The sequence below is a fragment of the Pterocles gutturalis genome, unplaced genomic scaffold, assembly GCF_000699245.1.
Source record: "Pterocles gutturalis isolate BGI_N339 unplaced genomic scaffold, ASM69924v1 scaffold12372, whole genome shotgun sequence".
Lineage (NCBI taxonomy): Eukaryota > Metazoa > Chordata > Aves > Pterocliformes > Pteroclidae > Pterocles > Pterocles gutturalis.
In genome coordinates this window covers 23798-46999 of record NW_010108433.1, presented here as the reverse complement: position 1 = coordinate 46999, position 23202 = coordinate 23798, and the positions used below count along the sequence as shown (strand labels likewise).

The following is a 23202-nucleotide window of genomic DNA, read 5'->3' as shown; positions in this document are numbered from 1 at the left end:
GTGTGTAGGGGAAGTTGTGAAGTGTTTGTGTGCTCTGGTTCTTGAGGAAATGCCCCTTTTCATTTGAGTTTGGCAGATGTTTGTTTTGTGACTGTGATGCCCCCGGCTTGTTTCTCCCTAAAGCTATTTCATTTAATCTCCTTCCAGTATACAATTTTATTCCACAGATGTTTTCAAAACTGTCAGGTGTGTTTGCTGTATATGAATTACCTTCCTTTCCAGACATTTTCTCTTCCATACTGAAAATGAGCCTGTCTATTTGCTTGTATTACTTATATTTTGGTATATTTTAATCTCTTCTTTGTTTTGATTGTGTGGTATGATGTTGTGAATACTGTTATAAGCAGAGAGGGAATTTTTATACAGATAAAATTATAATTGAACAAACTATCATAATGCTTTTCGGTAGAGAGGCACACTATCTGCTTCTGAAGACTCCGCTGAATTTTGGTAATGTATGGTACCAGTGCTACTTTTCCCGTATAGCAAGAAGTAGTACTATTTGCCATTTAACTGTCCTTGTACGGAGTCCAACTTTGCTTTAGCATGTCTATTTGTTATAAAGCAAGGACCAAAGAGGCTGGCTGAGTCAAGTGCAGAAAGGATGCCTTTCCACTGATATCAATAGGGTTGTGACCACCTAATTTAGGGTGGACCTGTGCCTCTGGGCTCACCATTACTAGGCACAGCCTGTAATTCAGGAGGACTTAGAGGTCCAAATTGCTGGAGACTGGTGATACTGTATGTTTTCCCTATTCTCATACTTTTCTCTACGATTCTGTGGCCACAGAGGATTTTGCATTAGAAGGATCTGTAGTCTGACATAGCTCTTAGTCTTATGAGAGATTATGAATTAAGAAAAGTAGTGTTGGAGAGGGAATCCTTAGTGGAAAAAAGTTGCCTTTTGGTCTAGCATAAATTCTAGATAAGAAGGTTCAGACCTTTTTGTGGCTTTTCTAAGCTTAAATAGGCCTCTGACAGAAAACAGTTCTCTAATGGATCTTGGCGTGATGACTGTCAACACAGTTACATCACTGATGTCAAGATACTAAAAACAATTTAAATTAATGTGTGTCCCAGAACACAAAGGAAAAGTGGCTGCTTGGATTAAGCTGTTACCATCAGAGTCTTTCCCTTAGCCCACAGTCTCCTGTGTTTCCCTCATGAAAAAGGCTGAAGGGAGAGGCCATGGGCAAGGTGAATTTTCTTGGTGAACCAGGAAGCTTCAGCTTAAAGACCAGATGCCTTTGTTTCATAAAGTAACATCCATTAAGAAATGCAATTTGAAGCTTACTGTTTTGGTGTTTTTCTAGGAATTTTAATACACTTTTACTGGATAGCTGTGCTGCTGGTCAGAGTAGTTTTATGATGAGTCAGGAAGAAGAAAGGGATCAGGACAGAGAGCTATTAAAAACTGGCCCTTTAGTGAGCTAATGGACTTCAGAAGTATATCAAAAGAGCACTGGTGGCTCCAGGCCATCATTTGCAAATTTTTAGTATTATCTTTTTTTTTTTTTTTTTTTTTTTTTTTTGCAAGGCTTACTGGATCTATTCAACCTAAGCAGTGTATTTTGTAGTGAAGGGTAAGTCACTTGCAGGCAAAATTTCCTGTTCAGTATTTTAGACATGTGAATTTGTAACTCCAGCCTTTGAAGATGAATGTTATTCCTTCCAGCCATTGGTTATGTTCAGTCATAGCCAACCTCTTAAGCCTCTTGATTATGTCATTTACAATAAGTATGCTTTTTAAGTGCAGATGTCATGACTTCATTATATTTGTCCAATTTCATCTTCCACCTTCCTGATTCCAAGTGATGCAGACACTTCTGTAGCAGAATGGAGTGTGTTGCATCAGAGTTTGACCACGCCTTTTGTTATATGTCCTTTCTAAATTGCTCATTTGAGCTTTTGTGCATTTTGTGGCCTCTGTGGGTTACTCTAATAAATTCAAATAGTAAAGGAGTAAGGAGGTGACATTAGTCCTTTACTGCTTTTGGTTATTTTGAAAGCATGACTTCTACAGCAGAACGGCTTTGATTGCTTCTTCTAGTTGTGTTGTGTTGTGTCATCAACTCCGCAATTAAGAGATACCTTGGTAGGCTTTCATGTTTGATTTTTAAATGTAATTATTGCTCTTTAATTAAAATGGATGTAATTACAGCCAGCTCTCAGTTATGTGTGAGTGATTTATCTAAGCTGTGAGCAGCAAGACTCTCCCATCTCCTCTACCAGAGTCTCAACTTTACAGGAGTTCCTACTGGGAACGCCATCAAACCTAACCAGTAGACAGACAGTCAGGGCTTTAGATTTCCCACATACATCACTTCTCAGCCATATTACCATGCATGACCATAATTCTTCAAAGCTTTTTTTCAAGCTGTTCATGTACACGTTCTCGCCTCTTCCTTCTCCCCTCCCTGCTCCCTAAGTACATGCACGCAAGCCAGTCCATGTGTGCAGGTTGACAGTAAGTGCCTGCTCCTGCTTATCATAAAACTGCCCTTTTTGTATATTGCTCTGTAGTTGCCTACAAGTACAGTGTCACACACAGATTACGTGAGCCTTTGTATTTATGTGTCCCTGGGTAAAGTGATGATACACAGTAATTTTACACCCGTTCTTCACCGTACGGTTTTTATTTAGTATACACGGTAATCCACCAAGGCAGACAATATGGTTTGGTAATAAGATGTAGATTCCTCCGGTAGTTCAAACCTGGATGAACATAATAGTAACCAAAATTATTTCCTTTGTGAGGATTATGTAGTCATCAGTTTGAGATGAATTTGGCATTATCTAATCCATTTTGCGGTGGACAAAAAGTTTGCATCAGGAAGTACAGGAGCTGATTCTGTGTAAGCTGCCATCTTTTCCCTGAATTTTCCAAGTCCCTGTAGAGGAGTGTAGACTGGAACTTGTGATATTCATTAAGGAAGAGGAAATTAAGACTGCATATTTCTGTAATGCTCAGATGCAGATCATATTGCTTCTGTCAGTGCTTGTCAGCAAGTCTAGAGTGCTTAAATGCAAGCTGCTGTTGTGCAGAATGTGAAAATGAGGTTAGAGGCATGGTAGCAGATAATAACCATGAAAGCTTAGTACTGTAATTCAGTTTGTGTCGAACTAAACTATTCTATGTACAAAGAAGGAAAGGTCACTTAAACACATTTAGTCCATGTGAGGTGTCTGTCTTTACAATGTATGTAGTCCATCTCATCATAGACATGCAGTTCTTACATAATAAAGATTCACCACATTCATCACGTCCATGGACTTCGTCCGCCTCACAGTCTCAGTAATACAAACTCTAATTCTGACTTAATCATCAGTCATTTGATTATTTTTTAGATAACTGCTTACTACATCTGCCTGTATTGTTTGCCACCCCATGGTAAGAAAAAGGTTGGTTGTTTGGGAAAAAAAAAAAAAAAATCAGCACCTTTCCCCCCACCCCCAACATATGTTGTGTTTTGCTTCAAAAATTGTTTCTGTTGTGCATACATATGACTTTAAAAATGTCTCAATTTAAAATGAAATGCTCCTAAACTCTGATATTACCTGCGTGTTATGACTGTTGGGGTGCTGTGTAGGCAATGATTTGGCAGTGGCCTTCTGAATTTCTTTGTGTAACTTTTGGATTCAAAAAGCATTTGGCAGTGGCTTTTGTTTGTGTTATACAGATCCTGTGCTTGATGGGTCTGTGTTAGAAGTTAGTTTAACAATTTCATCTTTGAGATGAAGGAGAAAATACTTTATTCAATTCTCCTTTCTTTAGAAATACTAGAACATCTACAGAGAATGGTGAAAATGCGCTGTAGATGTAGAAAAAAATGTATCTTTTTAATCTTTAATAATAAAGAGTTCTGTGACTTTTACACACCCTGGTACTGTGTCTGGGAACTGGGTATTTCCCTCTGTGGACTAATTTAATGCAGCCTGAGGTATTTGCAAGCCAGTCAGCATAGTATCCATATATAACAATAATAATAATCCATTGTTTGTTTTTCTGATTTTTTTAAAGAACAATTAAACTTTTTTTTCTTCTCTTTGTAGATACACTATAAAGAAGACTTTAGAAAATCTAAGGGCAAGTGCATATTTGTACCTGACACCCCACAGCTAAAACATATGAAAAGTCTTGGTGCTTTTATTTCTGAGGTAAGACCTAAAAGACTGAAGAACTCCCTTTGCTTCTTATCCTTTGTAAAAACTCTCTTAATTGAATATTGTGGGTTTTTTAGCAGGGGAAGGACAGTTCATTTCAAATAACAGTTCTGTTAGGTAATTAGTGTGTACTGTATATATCAGTAATAATAATTTGGAATTAAGCAACACATTCTGGGACTCTAAGTTGTTTTATAAATGGTTCTGAGACAGTCTTAGCTATCCCATTTTATGGATGGAAAAACTGAGGAATAGGAAAAGGATTTCTTGTTAGTTATTCTGCAGTGATGAGGCTTTCAAATTATACCTGTGTGTAGTTTCCCTGCTCTGGAGAATTCACAGCCCGATATCAAACAGAAGGAGAGAAGGAAGCTGTTACCATGTTATCACCCCTTTCCTTCTTCAGCAAGGAGACCCAGGCAGGCATCAGGTCAATGTCATCCCCAGGTCGCTGTGGTGGGTTAACCTTGGCTGGATGCCAGGTGCCCACCAGGCCCCTCTATCACTCCCCCTTCAGCAAAATAAAGGGCGAAAGTAAGATGAAAAACTCGTGGGTCAAGATAAAAGCAGTTTAATTAAAGCAAAGGCCAAGGCGTGCACGGAAATGAAAGGTAAACAAAAATGTTTTTCTCTACTTCCCATCAACAAGCAATGCCTGGCCACTTCCCAGGAAAGTAGAACTTCAGTATGTGCAGCAGCTGCTCCTGGAGACAAACACAGTAACAAATACCCCCCTCTTCCTCCCCACCTTTGGCTTTTATGGCTGAGCTGAGGTCACATGGTATGGAACAGCCAATCCGGGTCAGCTGTCCCAGCTCCGCCCCCTCCCAGGCTGTGTTACAAACCCCCTGCTGGCTGCCAGGGTGACACTCAGCACTGGGAGGGATGCTTGGGGGGTATTGACTCCAGCTCAGACAAACCCAGTACAATTGCCTGAGCACTTGGGTGTATATATATGCATACCAGTGTCAGAGTTTTTAGGTCTTCATGTGTACACAGATGCACACACAGACACAACTGTGGTGGCAAAGAAAGAAAGGCAGCTTCCAAAATGCCAGAGCAGAGTTTACTGTCAGCTCTTCATGTCTCAGGTACAAGGTGTTCTAGGGTTGTGTCTCTGATTATTCTTCCCAGGTGAGAACAGCAGCAGGAATTTTACCTGACACAGAGATGCTTTTGTTAAGGAGTTGCTGGTTTGGAGCAAAAGCACGATGTAGAAAACCGCAGTTTCAGTTCAAAAGCACAATATAGAGAATTTATTTAATCCATTTGTCTAATTCCAAAGTGAAGGTCCTAATTATTCATCAAAGATTGAGAGATATGAGGATATTTCAGAATTCTGAGACCGTATGTTTTGTGTTATGACACTGTTGTGCACTGTTTCTTATTGAAGAATTACCTGAAGTCAATGATGTGATGGATGGTTTATCTTGTAAATTACTGACCTCTAGTGTCCCATAACCTGTTTCTGCAAAACTTGAACACTGAAATTCTTAACAGCATGTCTACAGCAGTGAAAAAGAGCCCTCTGTTTTGGGAAACACCAGCAAATGTTACAGCAAATTATTGATATATGTAGTATGTATGGGGAACTAGTCTCTGATGAACAGTTGTGTATTGTGCAGTAAATTAATTATATTAGACAGTGCCATTTAAGATATCCTTGATATTTATGGTTACTTTCACAGCAATTTTGTTAAGCATTATTGTTTTATGAATTTGAGAAAGTTAGATCTGGAGCAAAAGCCTCCCAGATTTTGAACTATTGCTCTGGCCTGTCTCAAAGCCCTTTTGTGAGGAATTGCTTGTACTGAACACTGGAGATAGTACCGCGTAAATAAAAAGTAATTTAAAAATTAGTGTGTAATATGAGAAAATTAATTAGAAATGATGGTAAACATGCTAACTTCAATGTTCCTGCCTTTCTAGTTACATTTAATTGCTACTACTTACTAATCAGTAAAATATTTTTGTAGGCCTCTCATTGCTTCTATTATGCTAAACTTTGGAAGAAGGAAAGAAAAAAAGATAATTTTGGTTTTATACTTATTTTATATGTCCCCCAAAATTCTTGAATTTAATTAGGAGGTACTTTACATTGCTTCATGAATTAGACACATCCACCTGAAGTATTTTTAAAGTTATTATTTAAAAATCTGGTTTTGCTTGAAAGTTTATAAGATCGCATTAGATTTTTTCCAGCTCTAGTGGTCTTTATGGCATTTTACTTAATAGAAAAAAATATGTTGTATGTTTACTGTATCTTATGTAACTTTTGCATTATGTGTCACCTTCTTCTCCCCCCGTAGGTGAAGTACAAAGGAGCTGCTAAGAAAGAGCTTTCTAATTCTCTTTATCAGCAGATGCCAGCCACTATTGACAGTGTATTTGCAAAAGAATTAACACAACTTCAGAGCAAGGTACAATTTTAAAATCATAAAAATTATCTCTATATAAATTGTGTGACAGAATATGACCAATTTGAACGAATACTTGACTGCCTGCTTGATTAATTTGGGTGAGTTTATCTTCCAGAGTTTATCACCATAACTTCTTAAATTAAAGAACTACTCACTTTTAAAATGTTATAAATCTGGCTCATTATGTTTATTAAACATAATTTAAAAAACTATTAGTGCTTAATCAATCCAATGAAATCCTTTGGAAATCCATGAATGAAATAAGGAATTATTGAGTTCAGTGACATTGCACCACATTCATAGGATAGACGAATCTTATATAACAACCATTTAATTTTGGGTATTGTATTAGCTTTATAAAATGTTCGATGCTGAAGGGAAAAAAAATAAAATACTTCAATGACTTTTAAAGGTACTTACTGGTAGCTGTAAATGTACTTCTGTTCTGCATACTACCACTCAAAACAAATTTTATAGAATTAATAAAATGAAACCAGGTATATTAAACATAGTGTAAAACATGTAGACAACCAGCAAAATATTAAATTCCAGTTCAGTTGCCTCCAGGGGCTTAAAAATATAATACTCTTAATGTGGGCAGGTGAGCCTTCACTTTCATTGATCTCAGTGGAATTGTGAGTATTAAGTATGTGTAATATGAACAAAGTTACAGATTTTCATCGTTACTCATGAGAATTACAGCTGATAGATGGTCATGGCTTTCTGTCCACCAAGTATTTCCACATTTTTCTTGTCTTGCCTTTCTCCTCTCTTAAAGATACTAACTACGTGTAGTTTAATACAGCCAGTCTGTGAAGTGAACAAACTCTTAAATCCGTGTTATTGGTTGTATCTCAAGATGCGTTTTTCTAATGCGGTAGATTTTTTTTACAAATAAAGTAGAATATTCATAACAAAAGAAAGCACTGAAATCTCAGGACAGCTTGTGGAGAAATGCTTTGATTTAATACAATGAGTTAACTAAGGCTATATTAAGGAAATATAAAAACACAAAGTATATTTTAGTTTTCATATTTTGAAATAGAACATATATACACTCAACACAGCACAGTAGCTGAAATTACGTTAATGTGACATTTCATTGTAAAGTGAGTGATCAGAATAATTAAACTAGAAATAAATTTGTAATTAAACTTGTATAACATTTTTAAACCATTAGCTTGATTTATAAAACGTTAGTTAACTAGTTTGCCACAGATCTGTGGCACACTCCTGGATTCATTCCAAATTAGTACATTATACGTTAGTTTACGCAATTGAGGTTAACATCAGTGATGTGTCAGAAAAGATAAATAACTGAGACTGAAAATGAAACCATTTGATTAATCAAAAAAACCCTTTAAGGAAAAGACTGATGTTTTGGTTTGATATTTTTTGAAGATTTTCTTCAGTCATCCAACAGTCATAGAGAAACAAATATGCATAGAGGATGAGTTATATTTAAGCATAAACTTTTCCTGTAAAATTCATACCGTCCCCTTAGGAATAGATGCATTATAAATCATAATCTACCATAAAACTTAAAGATACGCTGACACATTTTTCCAACTTGTGGTTACTGTTGCAGTGGACCTGAATTTAATGCTACTTTGAGAGAGATCCTAGGGGATTTTCTAGTGGAAAATCTTCTCTACAGTATTCGAATCTAATCCATATTGTGCCTATCACTGCAGTACCTAAGTAGCTAATTCAAGGATTTCAGATTTCAACTGGGTCAGGATATGGCAGAGAGGATTTCTGCTGCATCTATCTCGCTGGGATTGTGAATTTACAGGTCAGCACCTCAGCAAGAGGAGACCAAGGGTACGCCGTAGGAAGAAGAGAGGACAGCACGGTCTGGCCGTTGTGCCAACTCTTCTGCAAAAAGGCTGTTGCAAGCACAGAACTGCAGTCTGTTTCTCATTTATAGTAAGTTAATTATAAATAGGTGCTGATTTCGTGAGAGGTGGAAAACACAAGTATGTGTCCTCCTCCCCATCCACATTAAAACAAATTTACCCCTTTGACTCCCTTTTCATGCTTCTTGGATGCAAGGCCAGGCTTGAATGCTTTTGTAGCCAGATCAAGCAGGTGATTTCTCACTCTGTGATGCCGTGTTCTTGGCAGAATCCGTAGCCTCAACTGCTGAGGGGGTGTGTTGGGGCTAGGGGATCATGGTGTGGAAGAGAGAGAGCCACTGCCTCTCCCCACTGCTGCCTGCTGGCGCAGGGCTGCTGAGTCTGGAATGCCTCAGCTGGGTGATCTCCTTACACAGGCACGTCCTCGGCAAATGGTCTCTCCCATGATTTGATGTCTGATCCTGAATTGCTGCTGCTGTGGTGCTGCTGCCCAGCAGCTCCATATTCAGCCTACTTAGATCTAGCCCAATTTAATAATTTTATACACTGCTTCTGATCACACTCATGATGAACTTGAAGACAACTAGGGGAAACTTCCTTTCCTCACAACAAATTATTCCCCACCTACAGCTGCCCTTCACTGCCCTCTCCAGAGCAAACAGGCTCCATAGCAGCTTCTATCACTTCTGCATACTCTGATTGATATGGCAACTGTCATCGACTTCCGCAGAGCCAGGACTTTGTTCTGCAGGGTTCCAGCTGTACAATGTCAGCTCTAACAGGATCTTGCCATAACGGAGAGTACAACACCGTGACAGTTGTGGTTCTCCTCCTGTGGAGCTTTCTTCCCGTATTGGCTGTATTGATTCATGCTTGATTCCCTCTTCTAGATACACAGGAAAGGCTAAACCAAGAGCACCTCTGCTGGCTTTTGCATAAAGCCCACATTTGGTCTTTTGTGTTTTATACAAAACTGACATGAAGATGGAAATAAATACCCATAGAGAATGAAGTCCATCTGCAATTCTGTCAAAAAATCATGACACTATTTATGGGTAGAAAATACTTCAGGAGAATGAAAAGGAAATTTCATAGCCTCACATATATGGGCAGCTTTTATCAATTTAATTTTTTCCTCTGCGCAGAAGATTTGACTGTCGCCTTCTAAATAGCTTTCTTGAGGGTGAGCAACCAGATATTCCTCCCTCTCTCTGTTTTGTCGTAGCTGTTCCCAGGATAAGCTAGAGAGAGCAGGAGAAGTCCCTGTCCCCAATGTGTAACTTCACCCTCCTTGCCAGCCTACAAAGCTCTCACCAATTTCCCTGTTCTCTGCGATGAGAAAATAAGTTGATCAGAGCAGTTGATGAGGCAGGGAGCCCTCATTTTGATTTTCCTGAGAGGAAATGGACATTTTCTGGAAAAATTGCAATTTTCCTGTAGAAAATATTTCTGAAGGAAAATTTCTGATCATTGCTAGCTTTGTGACAGGTCTTTTTCTTGTCTGACGACCAGTATACGGAGTTCTTCCTTATGCAGAACATTTTTTTAAGGTGTCATAAACAATGATAAAGGTATTTAAAATTGCTTGAGGGGGAAACAATGTTGAAAAAAAGTATTCATTTCATCACATTTATCAACACTTTATTTCTGCTATAAGAAGAGATTGCACTGTTTTTCTTCTTATCTGAAAGGAGTAATCTAAAACAAACTGAAAGCTGTTTAATTTTCTCTGCAAAGGGCAATATCTCAACTAGTAACTATATGTCAATGCTCAACAGTATTTTCTGTTTGTCTTTGAAGATGATGAGCCAAGTGAATCTTAAGCAGTATTTTTAACTTCCAGATAAAGTTTCAGTTTTTCTTACTTGTGGGCAGAATCCTCCTTTTACTTTCATATGTATTTTTTGTACTGTGATAAAGCTATTTTTGTGGTTTACTGCACATTTACGATCATATTACACATTATCAGACCATTTTAAGTAATTATTCATTCTTTTTATGGTATAAAAATCTCATGTTCAAGATTTCCTGTTTTTTTATGGTAGCAGGTATTAGTCTCCTGTACTTCTCTAGTTTTGTTTTACACATATATCAGATAATGTAAATTCTCTATCTAGAGATTAGAATGGCATTTTTTGTGTTCTTGAACATTTGCTCCTACAAAATCCTACATTGTGGATTTTAAGTTTGGTGCTCAGCTTACTGACTATAAAGGGAAATATAAAAATAAAAATTGAATAGTGTTTAAAGTATTCCAAAACAGAGGGTCAGTCAGAATGAAGCTAAAAGAGCACAAAGCCTTCCTTAATGCAGCTTCTTATTGGCACACTGGTGTGCAAGAGAGATAGGGAAAATAAAAAATTAGTGCTTACAAATCAGTTCAATTTGAAGTCGTACCTACTTAAATAATTGGCTTGTCTTTCTGGAGTTAATGCATGGTGCCACTACAGAGTAGAGGTTACATTAGTGACCTATAATACCTGATCTCTCTGTAGCATAGTTTCATATGTAGATTTGATAAAGAAAATTCAGTTTAGCTAAAATCTGAAAATTAACATGAAATGAGAAATACCCATGTTAACATGTAAAATAATGGCCCTATGAATATTGTTAAAATAATTCTCGTAAACATTGTTTCATGCTTCCTTGGAACTGATTTACAGATGTGGGAACAGTTCTGCACTAAACTGTCCGAAACTAAACTAGACAGCTATTGAACTCCTCCTAGTCTGTGCTTGCTTCAAGGTTAACTGAGTCAGTTAATATGCATAATGTAAAAAGATAGGAAGAACATAGCTGTCAAATAGCAAGTCAAATATTCCTGTATTAAGCTAAAGAAACAGTCATTTTTCCCACGATAGTGGACACTCAGTTGTAATTTCTGTTAGTTTTCTTGTACTGGGAGTTGATGTGCTTTTGTTTTTTGATGTCTTGGTTACATAGCCCATTTGCCAACAGAAAAATATAGATGTTGAAGCAGCAAAGTGGCAATGGAATAAAATATCTGAAAATTAGTAGATTTTGGAAGTAACTGTATGAGTGTGCTTTTCAGTATGGTATTAAGTGGGGAATGTCTTAAAAGTGACAATGTGAAGCAAAGTAGCAAGAGTTTTTGTGGCTTATATTTATATAGTGATTATACTTCTGCAGGAGAGAATTTCTTAGTGGTGCTTCAGTCTTGTTAAAGATTATTTGCTTTGCCAGTTGCAAGATGTATCAGTAGAGGGAGGTTATAGACAATTTTTTTTTTTGTTTCAATTTGTGTTTGTTTCCCCAGAGGCCTGATCATGTTGCATTTACACTGTATAAGGAGATGGCACTTTTAAAGTTTCCTAATTTGATACTTGCATTCATGTAGTAGCAGTGTAAAAAAAACCAAAAACAAAACAACCCCTTTTTGTTTTAATCTCTCAGCCTCTATATAATTTTGTAATCTGAGATAGTCAGGGCAGGTGCTAGTATATTGCCTTGGGCACCCTGATCTGTGACTCAGATGCAGTCTTGCTGCCTTAAACACAAACAGATACAACATTTTCTCACAGTTCTAGTAGCCTGTCCTAAAAGAATCTGAATGACTGTAGTCAGGAGTTCCCATCTCAAGACTTACACAGTATTCTTTTATTGCTGTCAGGGGTTTTAGTTTCAAATCCTTCTCCTCCTGGTCAGCTTTCAGTCTCATTTAGCATTTGCTGTTTTCTTGGGGATTATTTTAATGCTTGCTCCTGAGAGCTATTAGAAAATGAATTTACTTGAAGCTTGCTGCTTCCTCAGGCATCAAGACCTGGTGAATTTTCTTAATGTAAGCCTAAAAGCTTCTGACAAGGATAAGTGCAAGATCAGCTTTTCCGGCAGCTTTAGTGTGTGAGAGTGTGTATATGTAAGTATAACACAGCACAGTGAAGCCCAACATTGAGCTCAGTTTCTATTACAAAAAATAAATTTGTTTATAAACTCACAATCCAATTTCATTTTCCTTTACCATGTTGACAATTGAATATAAATATTATTTTTCTTTGTGAACCTGGGGGCTAGTCAAAAGGTGTATTGTACTAGTAATTTCCGAAGAGTGGATGAAATAGATGTTTGGGCTATGAGTATTTCATGTAAACCTTTTTATGAGGAACGCACAAAATATTTTTTTCTGAAAACAGGAAAAAGAAACTTGAGGAAATATTTACTTAGCTGATAAATTTAAGTGTGTCTTCAGAAAAACAAAAAAAGACAAAAAAAGCTTTCCTGTATGCTTTGCTCTGGGCTGTCTTCACACCTTGTTAAGGTTAATTTTCTGTTTCTGTATATTTTTTTTTTCCTGTCTACTCATACTTCTGCTGCAATAACTGACTCAGAGAAATCTCTCTGCTGACTGTGCCTCATATGTCATGTTCTACCCAAACATACCTGTTTTGGGTAGAAGCTGCTCTCGTTTCAGGGTTCTGGTTCCATTAAGGAGCTTAATTATTTATTACGTTTCTTCCTGAATAGAGGCGCACTACGATGCTGGGTTTAACCCAGATCGTATTATTATACCTGCTCTGCCGAGGTCACAGAAGTATAATGTTGCTCTTTTCAGGTTCTCTACAAACAAAAACATGATGCTGAGAAAGGAACTTCAGATTATGCACATATGAAGGAGCCTCCAGATATTAAACATGCCATGGAAGTCAATAAATACCAGAGTGATGTAAGTACTCCCCCATCTAAAATTAGTTCACGTGTTTTGGGTGGATACATCTGTTATAGCTAGCTGAAATGAATTGAGCAGGGAGTATTTTCATATTTCTTTAGTTGCTATTTTCTTACATTATTTGCTCTGAAGTAATTTGTGACATGATATGTGCTTAAAATATGCTATGAGTAATGGTATGTGACTTTTATTCTAAACTGCATTGGAAAGTGGTTGTTATTGTTTATTAGTAGCAATTGTTACTAAGTGTTATCAGTTTGAAATAAAATTAGAAAGGCAGGTTCTCTGAATTCATGTGTACCCACCTGTACTTTAAAAGTGTATGAAGCTCTTTGTTTACATTAACACCAGCTTTGTTTCAGTGTCTTACACTGTCAAAATGTGGTAATTCCTCAAGGGTTCTGTTTAGAGGTGAGAAGGGGGCTGTTTCTGCCCTGCTCTTGCACACTTTTGTGCACATGAATAACTTTGTTCCCATCTCAGGAGTACATATCAAATGAGTTCCAAAGAACAATCTATGACGTATTTTACAGAATCTGAGTCACAGCGTTCGATTTCATGCCTGTCACTAGTTCATGCCACTGACCAAAGTATTTCTTGTAGTTTTACAATTTACAAATAAATATAGTATTTACCAATATTTTTAAAGTTTGGTTTTTTTTTTTTTTTTTTTAGCTGATTGTTAACTTCTTGAAATTCTTTAAGATTTCACAATATAAAAAAGCCTAATAATAGTATTTACATTTTTTATTAGTTTCATGTCAGGTTTGTTTTCATGGTTGAGCTAGCTTATACTAGCTCAATGCACCATTGCTAGGAATGGAAATGCTACCAAGATTAGTGTCGTGAATTATACAAACATAATGTTAAAGAAAAATGTCTTAGGTTTCGTAAAAGCTTACTTATGAGAAAAGTAAATTTTAGGAGAAGATTAGCTAAAATAGTGAGGTAATTTTAAAGGGTACACAAACCCGGTATGAGCCGCTGACATGTAAATACCTTTAAAATTATGAACCATTTCCATTCTTCTTGGATAAGCAAGTCAAGTCAGGTAGGTATGTGATTTTAAAACTTGTTTCTCATGTAAACAAGATATTTGTTTGCTGTTATCAATATAGAAAATGAAGCTTGGATGTTAATTTTGAGTTAACTTAAATTTACCCTGTCTTCCCTACTGACAGAGTAACAAAGACTCTTAGGTTATGTGGGCTGAAAGCTAAATGTCAATGTTAGATGTATGTATGTGTGTGCAGAATCTTGACAGCTGGCTGCTGATTAAAAGGCTGCTGGAAAACTTCAGGGAAGCATTATGTTTGAAGAATAACTTTTTCTTCTGCTGGGAAATACCTGCATTGGAACTCCCAGCAGTAATTTGCAACCTGCCTTGATTACAGAATTCCCTCTTCCTGTCAAACTCTGGCTGTCTCTGCTGTTCGAAGCACCAGGATGTCAGATTGACAGAGCGTAGGAGCTGGGAACATGAACTTCTCTCCCCATAAGCAGTAGGAATGATGGTGGACTACTAGGGAAGGAAATAATGTTGGGAAGAGGGATGGGAGTCCCTCTCAGAGAAGGTGGGGGAACCAGGAGGAATATGAGACAAGTTTTTGAATCAAATTCTTCATGGTCTGAGGATTAGTATGCTAGTGAAAAACCCATTCCCCTTCTACAGCTGTACATCACCTACTAACAGAATTAAGGAGAGCAGGGTACAGATGTGAGAGTAAAGGAGATTCTGTTGTTTCATCTTCTTTCACCCTTAAAACAATCAAAAAAAAAAGGAAATGAAGGCAAACGTAGGAGGGAAGGATGTTTTGATAAATGAGAACTTTTAACAGCATGTTAAAAATAATGAAAAAAATACGAAGGAAATTATTTTCAGCCTGAGCAAGCTTCAAAAAAATCAAACAAACCCTCCATATCCAACATAAAACTCTAACCAGTTAGTTTCATCTGTTTAAGAACAGATTTTTTCTGGTGGCACCTGGGGAGCTGCAGTGCAATGAGGATATATCTTTATCACACATAAAGGAACAAGTTATATAAGTCCAGTTATTATTCAGTGGAGTTGCACAGCTCCTGCAGGTGGCTGTTTGGGCACCATAGTGAATAGCTGTGGATTTCTTGTTTTGTAAGTACAGGTTTAATTAAGAGCTGTGTGAGTCTTCGTCTTTGAGTCAGAGCATGGAATAGCGAGCATCCCAGTTGTGGAGCATTTGTCTTTCTGAACTATTTCAGGCTATTTGTAGAATCACAGCTTTGAAAATGCAGGGGAAAAGGAGGGAAACTACTGGGGGAATAGAAGGACAAAGCTCTTTTATCCACCACTCAGTACAATATACCTAAGGGAGCAGAATGCATGTTTACCTACAATGCTCTGCCAATTCAATTCAACCTTTACAAGCAGGGTTTGCATCTAATAGGATTAGGATGTGTTTAAGACTATTTACTCAGCCTTAAAATAAGGCTGACATTTATACTCAACTCTGTGAAATGTGCAATTTCCTTTAAAAATTAAGACTGTATTCAACTTACAATACATTTGTGCTGACATTTTGAAATTTTCATGTGCTGTAGGCCTTCACACCACTTTGAATATCATTAACACACTGTATGAGCATGGGCTGAAGCTGCATAATGGGGAAATACTGTAAAATCTCCTGAACAATGTGATCATGTAAAAGAAAAACATTTTTCTCTTCTTCATACTTAGAGTGAAGAAAATTGCTCTAGAAGGAACCAAAGTGACTTTTTAAATGATAGGGAATTTACTTAAAATATAATTTAAATGCTACATAATGCTTGAACAAATGCATGTTTATCCAAGCCAGAGTCCTTTTCTATATAAATTGGCCTTCTGTTTTGTGAAGAGAATGTTAATGCTGTGACTTCGGCACCCAAAGGCATTTGGAGGAAAGTGAAGTAGGGACCATCAGCCTACTTTATGCCTGTGCTTGGCTGGTGTCATTTAGCTCATCTGGAAGTTTCCAAACTGGGGGCCAAAACTGTGTGGTGGCCCTTAGAAAACTGTCAGGTCACAAAATAGTGATTCACCTGATGTATAGGATCAGATTGATGGAAGAAAGTAACTGAACATTGAAATGACATGATAATTAAGTTTCTAAAGCAAAGAAGACACTTGCCGCCTTGTGCCTGGGTAGAAGCTGCACATAGCATTTGAAGGAGGTACTCAAAGCTGTGATTCAGTTTTGGCTGTTCCATGACCTGGTCCATCACTGGGCATTATGAATATCAAAACAATGTTAAGTACTTGTGCAGCAATTTGTATGTTCTGCTTGGTTAAATCATTGATTCTCCTCACAGCATTACTTTGTATGAAATAAGGAAGTGGTATTCTGATTTTGCAAGTAAGAAAACTGCAATAGACTCATTCGGGGACAATTAAAAAGCAGTTTGCACATCTGAGATTGGTGTTCTGGTATCTTTTCTCTTATCTATGAAACAGTGCCGCTTTTATAATATTAGTTGGTAGTTGGGCAAACTTTAGATGTATATGTATGCTCTTTGCAGTCCATATGATGTCAGTAGTGGTAATATATAATGTTTCAATGACCATCTACATTGGAATATTTAAAAAATCTATTCTTGTCTTAGGAGTAAGCTTTTTTTTTCTTGTTCAGGATATTGTGCGGTCACAATCCACACCAAAAAAATTTACATTCTTTCTGATAAGATTAAATCAGCAGATCTTAAACTTGATGTGCTTAAACACCATCAATAGCATTCCAAAATGTAGATGTTTGTTTTGATGCAGATTGTGCTAAAGTCAAGCTCCTCCTGGCTTTCTCTTCAGCATCTGCATTAGAAAAATCACCTTTCACTGACTAACTTTCTGCTGACAGTGGTTGTCAACAGTAGGTCTCCCTGGACCACTTCCAACTGGTGCTGAAAATGATGTGTTTACTCCTGATGTAATTGGGACCAATCAATTTTCAAGCCCATTACTGGAAAGGATGACTGCATCAATCTGTAATGGGCCAGAAATTAGTTTGTCTCTTCTACACCAGCCAGAAACAGTTTTCAACACCATTTGAGTGGGGATCAGAAAAACTGTTGCCAATGATGATTGTCACCAGCTAGCCATTTTCTTAGTGCTGATGGACCCCAAAGTGCAGATGAGAGAAAAGGGGGCAGAGACACAGCTGACAGGCCATTAGTGCACTTGCAGCTCTTAGAAAATACTAAGCAGGGACAAACAGTAAGAGACACATTCTCTTGCAGATAGGTGTGCCCAGCACCTTGCTGACTTCTGTGTGTGCATCTCAAGAGGACAAAATGTGTTCATAGCTACTTGTGCATATTTTAGTAATTTATTGCCTATAGTCTGGAATAGTTTTGGAATTAGAATAGGGGAGAAGACAAAAGACTGCAGCAAAGGTCTGAGTGCTTTAGACCTAGGTGTGCTTGGGTGACCATGTAGCAGAAGTTTCCGTTTGTTGATTGACAACCTGAGATGTTTTGCAGCCTTGTTAGAAATCTGTTTACTTTGCAGCATTGTAGTGCATTCCAATACACTGGCACCATCATGAAAGGTGAAGCATCTTCAGGACCCTTAACTGGAGTAAATAGACTGGCTGAGAATAAGCATGCCTTTTTATAAGAGCTGGAGATTTGGACCTCTTACAATTAGTCTACTAATTATAGGCAGGCCCTGAATATTTTCCATGCTTTGCAAAAACTACTGTCAATTCAGAATATATAATCACATTTGGGATTAAAGGCAAGAAATGGCTTTTGTTCTTTAAAAATATTCAACAATGTGTAACCACTTTTTATTGTAGTTTAAAATTAGGGTAGAAAACCACTTTACCTTTAGTTAGTACTTGTAATTTACTGTTTGCAACTTCAAAAGCAGAGATAGTACAACATTTTTCCTTTTTTGTCCTAGCTTCTTTCTTGCTCACATTTCCCACTGGTCTTCTGTAACTCTCCATTTAGGTCTTTCACTGCTGCTCCTAAGTTGTCAGAATCTTTGTTACTTTTTCCTATGCAAAGGCCAGTTTGTGCAGATGTTTTGTAGACCTGTGGTCTTCATAAAAAGGAGTAATTATTGAGACTTTGGTGATGTTTTTTGGTAGAACCTGAGCAATCTTTTGAAGTAAGATCTTTTGCGTAAGGGCCTTGTATAATGCCTGCAGGTTCCAGTCAGGGAACTGCAGGTTCCAGCCTCTTGGTAAGGGGCCGAACCAGCTCAGGAGACAAGATGTCACATTCCCTGGGTCCTTCTGTGGTTTCCTATCTTGTGTTGCTTGACCAGGCTTCATTTTCTCTTCTGCCCTTTCGCAGGCTTCTCTACTTTCCATCTTGGTGCCCAGGGGTGCACACACCAAGCTGGTTGCTTTGCCCTGCCTACATCTGTTCCCCTGCTCTGCCAGAATAGCTCTGGTTTTACTGTTCTAACATAGGACTGTAAAAAAAAAAAATAAAAGATCACTACATGGAACAGAATAGCAGCTGTGTAATAGAGGCCAGCACACTGTCCCAATGGGAAAGGGTCAGCATCCAGGGATTGATGTTATTCAGGAAATGGGAAACATATTTTTTCTTTCTTTGGCCTACCTCTGACAAACTACTGTTCTGCTGCATAACATTTTTATTCTCACCGGAGTATGACAAGCTGCAGAATGGAGCAAATATATATTGCAGACATTTGTAAAATGCTAGATGACTTTCCCTCAGACATAAGTAATGGTTTAGGTGCAGGAAGAATAATAATTCACTCAGGGAAAGCTATAGCAATTGGCCTTGCATCTAATATAATTGAAAATGGTGAAATATAAAGGACTGTCACTGTCTTATTCCGCCCCCCCTTTCCCCTTGAAATTAACCACAATCCATTATTTCATGTACTATATGATCATGTCATTTGGGAGCAATAAGTGACCACATTTCCTCAACTTTATCACCACTGTTCTTGATTCTCTGTTGTTAAATTCACTCCATTCCTAATTTCTATTTTGAGCACATATGCTGGCCTTTAATTTGCAATTTACATGGATGATAGGGTGCTATTCAGAAACCTGTTTCTGCTGCCTTTGTGGTTTTCACCTCACCTCATGTGGTCATTAGGATGAACAGCATATAATTAAATTCATGTAAAGCCCCAAATTGCAAATGCTTGTCTGTACATCTAGTTTCTTAAAAAATTAGAGGAAATCTAAACCTCACTGAAACAAAACTTCCAGCGGTCTTAACAAGCTGTAAGGAACAGTTTCTGTTTCCTCGGTAAGTGATACTTTGGACTGTATTCATCCAGCCTATTTATTTATTTATTTATTTTATCAGTGATTACACTTATGTGTCACTTATTGTAAGTTAAAAATTATAAGATCTATTTGTGGGCAAATGGCCAACAGTGAAGCTTGTTTAGCTTGTCTACTTCACTGAAGCCATATGGATGCAAAATTGCTTTCCAGTTGCCTGTAAAATATTTGCCAAAAAGATTTTTTTTTCTTCGCTTTTTAGAGTAACATTTCTACAAATATATTTGTCATTGGGTGCTGCAGTTTATGAGTTTGTTGCTTTGTACCCAGAGTAAAACTTTACATTGGAAATAGGAGCTAGAGGTGGAGGTTATAAGTGAAGCTTCAAGCTGAAGTCTTTCTTCATGGTGAAATATAATCTTGAGAGGATGATCAATTTTGTTAAACAACAGAAGAAAATCTAAAAGATTGTTCAGTAAAGCGGGAATTATTCTGATACTTTCTATTTCCTCTAGACTTTATTTTATGTTTGCTTCAAACTTCACTTTCTCAGACAATTTTGAATACCGGGACAATTTTCTTAATCATTCAGAATAATTCAGTAAGACAGCTCTTTTAAATTGGCTTAGATTGGCACATGTGCTACAGCAAGGGAGAGGGAAAAGTCTGCAGACCCTGAAGAGGGAGAAGAAGGAAAACTTGCAGTCTTGGAGCTCTGTAAAGCCCCTGAGGTCTATGCTGTTCCTGTGATTGCTTTGCTAAATGGAGAATATTTGGACTCTCCTACCTGTGGTTTAGCCTTCTGGACAAAGTTTTCTGAGCTCATTCATTAGAGTAGTGGCTTTTGCACAAACAGAAAGATACAGTCTTGTATTCCACATGCTGGAACACTCAGCCTTCTTGTTCCCATGATTGTGTAAAGGAGCAGATAAGTGGACTTGCAGGGAGTGGGGGATGCTGGGGTGGAGTTGCGTTGTTGAATTACATATCAGCTACACGGCTGCCTATTACTGAGAAAGACATTCACCGTGGTAGAATTACAGATTCTGTTCAGTGTAGCTGCAATCTGCTAGGCTGCAGTGCTCAGTATCATAGCGGGGTTAGTTTCTATTAAAAAGGGTACAGCACAGAAAAAAATGTTGTACTCTTGGAAGTCCTCTGAAATTTAATGACAAAACCTAATATTTGTCTTCGCAGTGCTTTCATTTTCCACTATGCTTCTAAGCAAAACCATTTTTCATTTTAATATTGTATTTTATGCTTCTGAATTCCTTCCTTATCCTGTTAACCTGTGTGGGTCTTACTAAATAATCCCTGTTAAGCAGGACTGTGTTGGAATAAATTAGGCAGAGTTCTGTTGAATTTGATGACTGAGTTGATACGTCATTCAAAGTTTATTTATAAAGTTCAAATGTTTTTTTTTGCTTGTTTCTTTTTGTTTGACAGGTATCCTATAAGAAGGATGTGCAAGATACTCATAGATACACTGAAGTACTGAACAGGCCAGACATAAAAAAGGCAACTGCGATAACAAAGATAATAAGTGATGTATGTTCTCCTGTTACTCTATTTGTATTTTTTAGACATATTTTATTTATTCCGATTCAGTCAGGTTGTTTAGAATGCTGCTGAAATTGTCAAACATCACGAGCAGAAAACCTGCAACCTCAAATCTGATATGGAGGTTTGACTAAAAGAATCCAAAACCCAACAACAACAAAAAAGCCAAACAAAAAAACCTTGGCCTGATATGGTACAAAGTTATAGGTTTCTTCTATTTTGATGTTGACAGTAAGACCTTTGCAATTATTGGTCATTGATCTAAAGACAATCTTACTAAAGTTGATTTTGTTTCAACTTTATTAATAATAACAATTCCCAGAAGAAGTCACATACTCATATGCTATACTGCACTTCAGAAGACATACCAAGCTTTTTTTTTTTTTCACCTCAGTAGAAGAGAAGCTCTCATCCCAGGACTCCCCTTCCTCCTGCCATCTCAGCCGGCAGCAACAGGGAAATGCAATTCCCTGCTGTCCTTCTGAGCACTGTGCAAACATACTGCTTCTAGCATGGGGGCTCTCCTCCCCAAACTCCCCTCTCAAATTCTTTTCCCTCCTCCCGTGACGTCTGCTGATGGATAGGTCAAGGAGCAGTTTGAGTAGCAGCAATGTGTGGTGCAGTTTTATGTTTTATTGTAGACATCTCAAACAATGTGTGTGTGTATATATATATTTTTTTTTAAAAAAAGCCCTGAGACAAGATTTTAAGTAACTGCTAATAGTTTCATGTGAGACTGAGTAGGCACCTACAGAGAGACAGTTTTAAGAAACCTGCGATTCACCTTTTGAATATTCAGGATTTTCTGAAAACCAAGAACTTCTACTAAGTCTTATGTTCAACACCCAGATTTACTAATTTATTTTCAAGCTTTCTTTGAGACAGAGTGGCTTTGGGACTTTTATTTCTCTCAGTCTGTTGTTATGACGTGCCCTTGCTGATTCACAGTGCCTGAGTAATGCAAGAAGCCTATTTTAGGCAATGGGTAATTTAGTTTGTGATACTGCAAAGCACCTATTGTCGATTCATCTGTGCTGTTTTGTAGTGCATTGTGGAAAAAAATTGCGGCAATTTGCATGGGAGGCAGCTTAGCTGGAAAGATCACGTAACACCAGCCCTGTGGGACTAATTCCGCCCTGTTACACCAGTGCAATCTCACTGACATCCAGCAAGATTGCAGTGGTAAAACTGAGAGTGGAATTTGACCTTACATTTCAAAAAAGCTGCCCCTCGGCCTAGTTTTGTTTCAAGACTAGTTTCAGCTGCTATGAATAATCTTGTGTAAACTGCAGAGCCTGTCATAAGAAATACTGAGCCACTGTAACTCATTCTGCCTTTATTGGGAGAACAAGATTGCTCAGGCTTAAGCTATGCATTTGGTTAAAGTTGAATTTTGTAAATTCTGTGCATTGTGTTTTACAATAAATAAATATTACATTGTTATGAGCTGAAGCCTGAGAAGGGCTTTTTTCAGAGCTGATTAGAACAGCTCTGAAAGTAGTGTCATTGCAGATAACTGAATGAGACTTTTCTGCTAGCTTTAATGCTTACATTTTTCTTGATAAAACAGAAGCAAACAATTTAATAGTGATTCATATTATTTTTTTTTTTTTTTTTTAAGGCTCAGTACAAGAAAGGAAAGGGAGAGATGAATAAGGAGCCTGCTGTACTTGGAAGACCAGATTTTGAACATGCTAAAGGAGTTTCAAAACTGTTAAGCCAAGTAAGATTCTCTGTAGTTTTACAATGACTTCGTTCAGATATCCTGTTCCTAGTAATGCAAGAAAATATTTAGATTTTTAGATGTTTATCTCTAATTGCACGAAGATTATGTTCTCAAACTGTTTTTGTACAGTAATGCAATGACTGGTAAATTTAAGATTCTTAGGAAACAGAATATACATTTTTATTGAAAAATACAATGAACTTTGACTGTTACAACTCATCTTTTGAGGAGATGGTGTATATTTATACAGATTATCTAGGATTTCTAAAATATTAACTGTATGTAATTTAGAGGCAAATTTTGCTACTCATTCAGTTTGAGTGGAACCTTACCCTGTGATTAATCCCACTGAGGTAACTGGGGTCTTTTGTGTAACTGCTTGCTAATGTGAGTAATGGGATCTGAATTTGGCCTGACATGTAAACCACCCGCCTTCCCTCCCCGTGAAACCGAACCTTTTATGTACTACTTGCTGGTATATATTAAGCTCAAAAAAAAAAAAAAAAGAAAAAGAAAAAAGAAGAAAAATGGAGAGATTACTTCATAACTAAAAAGTGAAAACACA

The 23202-nt window shown here is 37.4% G+C and overlaps 1 protein-coding gene across 1 annotated transcript in view; it reads left to right on the top strand.

The window, feature by feature from the left end:
• LOC104461162 (nebulette-like) overlaps positions 1–23202 on the top strand; it is a gene marked incomplete at its 3' end in the record, with an annotated part of 49170 nt that overhangs the window by 2676 nt on the left and 23292 nt on the right. Inside the window, 5 exon segments of the mRNA XM_010072643.1 lie at positions 4054–4158; positions 6474–6584; positions 13014–13124; positions 20798–20899; positions 22533–22634. Coding sequence (XP_010070945.1) covers positions 4054–4158; positions 6474–6584; positions 13014–13124; positions 20798–20899; positions 22533–22634 — 531 coding nt within the window.